Here is a 1,344-nt window from a genome sequence, read left to right as displayed (position 1 = left end):
CTATGACTGCCCGAATCGAACAAGACTCGCTAATGATCCCCCGCTAATGATCGCTTGAGCTGTTTGAAGTGCGATTCTACATTCGGTGCCAACGAGCTGGGTATTAACCGAGTTTTCTGCTAGACGGGTGCTATTTTCCCCAGAAGACTGCCCTAGTTTGGTTTCGCATAAACAAGTATTGTGTGACCCCTTACAGTGCTTACATTGTACAGTTTTTTCACAGTCTCTGGCTCTATGGCCCTTATCAGTACAATTAAAACATCTACCAAATCTAATAAGTAGTTTCTTACGTTCGCCAATGTCGTTCACTTTCGTGCAGTTTTCTGGCGCTTGATTTCCTAGGCAGAAGGCGCATCCCTTGACCTCTCCTTTCCTTCCAAAAAGCGCATTTGCTGTCGGGATAACTGACACCTTTCTGCGGTCACTGAATCCACGTTGGTTCAAGCAATGATCCTCTCGCAGTTCAACCTCAGTGAGTAGGGCCGCCAACAATTCCTGTACACTCCACTCCAGGTAATTCGTTCCTCTAGTGATCGTCAAACGAATTGATGCGGGGATCCTTTCCAAAAGGACCGGTACGACTATCTCCGAATAATTCTGTTCTTCAACCTGTAGAGCTTGCAACGCTCTGTATTTCGACTCAACAAAGTCGTACAGATTTCGCAGCCTCACCGTGTCACCGTCGTTGAACACTGGTTGCGTGTTTAAAAGTTCGTTTACCAAGGTTCTTTTAATCGCAATCTTTTTACCAAACCGCTTTTTCAACAGCTCTACAGCAGCTGCATAGTTCGCGGCCATCAAGGAGAATCCCGCAATCGCAGATCTCGCCGGTTCCTGGAGTAATCCCCTTAGGTACGAGAACTTGTCCACATCAGAAAGGCCTTCGTTGCGATGGATCGCACTCTCATAACAGTCCTAGAACTCCTGCCAATGTTCTAGTCTTCCACTGAACTTTCGTACCTCTAGGTTTGGAAGCTTTACTCGGGCGGTTTCTTGGTCGGTCGTCGCTGTGCTTGGCTGATTTTGCACCCCGTTCTGGTTTGAGGCTGGAGGCGAACTCACCACTTGGCTTGTGTTTGCTTCAGGCTGCGACATGTTCGGCACAGCTGTTAGTTTTTCGTCGATCGCCACCAATCTTTGGGTCACTTATGCCTTTAGGCTCCCCGCTCTCGTAATCTCATCCGTGACCTCGTCTTCGGTGGAATCTTCGTTTGCGACGAGGTCGGCCAAAATATGCTTTTCTAGAGGCAAGATCTTCTCTAGCTGTTGTTCCAAAGTCACCTTCCATTTTATCAGTTCAGCCTTTGCAGCGTCTTTTCCTAAACAAGCGTCGACGTCTGGAAG

The 1,344-nt window shown here is 47.9% G+C and overlaps 1 protein-coding gene across 1 annotated transcript; it reads right to left on the bottom strand.

The window, feature by feature from the left end:
* On the bottom strand, positions 1-798 carry LOC111344817 (uncharacterized). The gene has a single exon (XM_022952077.2). The coding sequence runs from the start codon at positions 796-798 to the stop codon at positions 1-3; it is 798 nt and encodes a 265-aa protein (XP_022807812.2).
* Between the last annotated feature and the right edge of the window lie 546 nt (positions 799-1,344).

Source organism: Stylophora pistillata, chromosome 7 (genome assembly GCF_964205215.1).
Source record: "Stylophora pistillata chromosome 7, jaStyPist1.2, whole genome shotgun sequence".
Lineage (NCBI taxonomy): Eukaryota > Metazoa > Cnidaria > Anthozoa > Scleractinia > Pocilloporidae > Stylophora > Stylophora pistillata.
Note: the sequence above shows the minus strand (reverse complement) of the source record. Positions and strands in the feature narration are given on the sequence as shown.

Bases quoted from the DNA above. Each gene is read 5' to 3' on its own strand.
- LOC111344817 (XM_022952077.2), bottom strand. From the start codon at position 798: ATGGCCGCGAACTATGCAGCTGCTGTAGAGCTGTTGAAAAAGCGGTTT.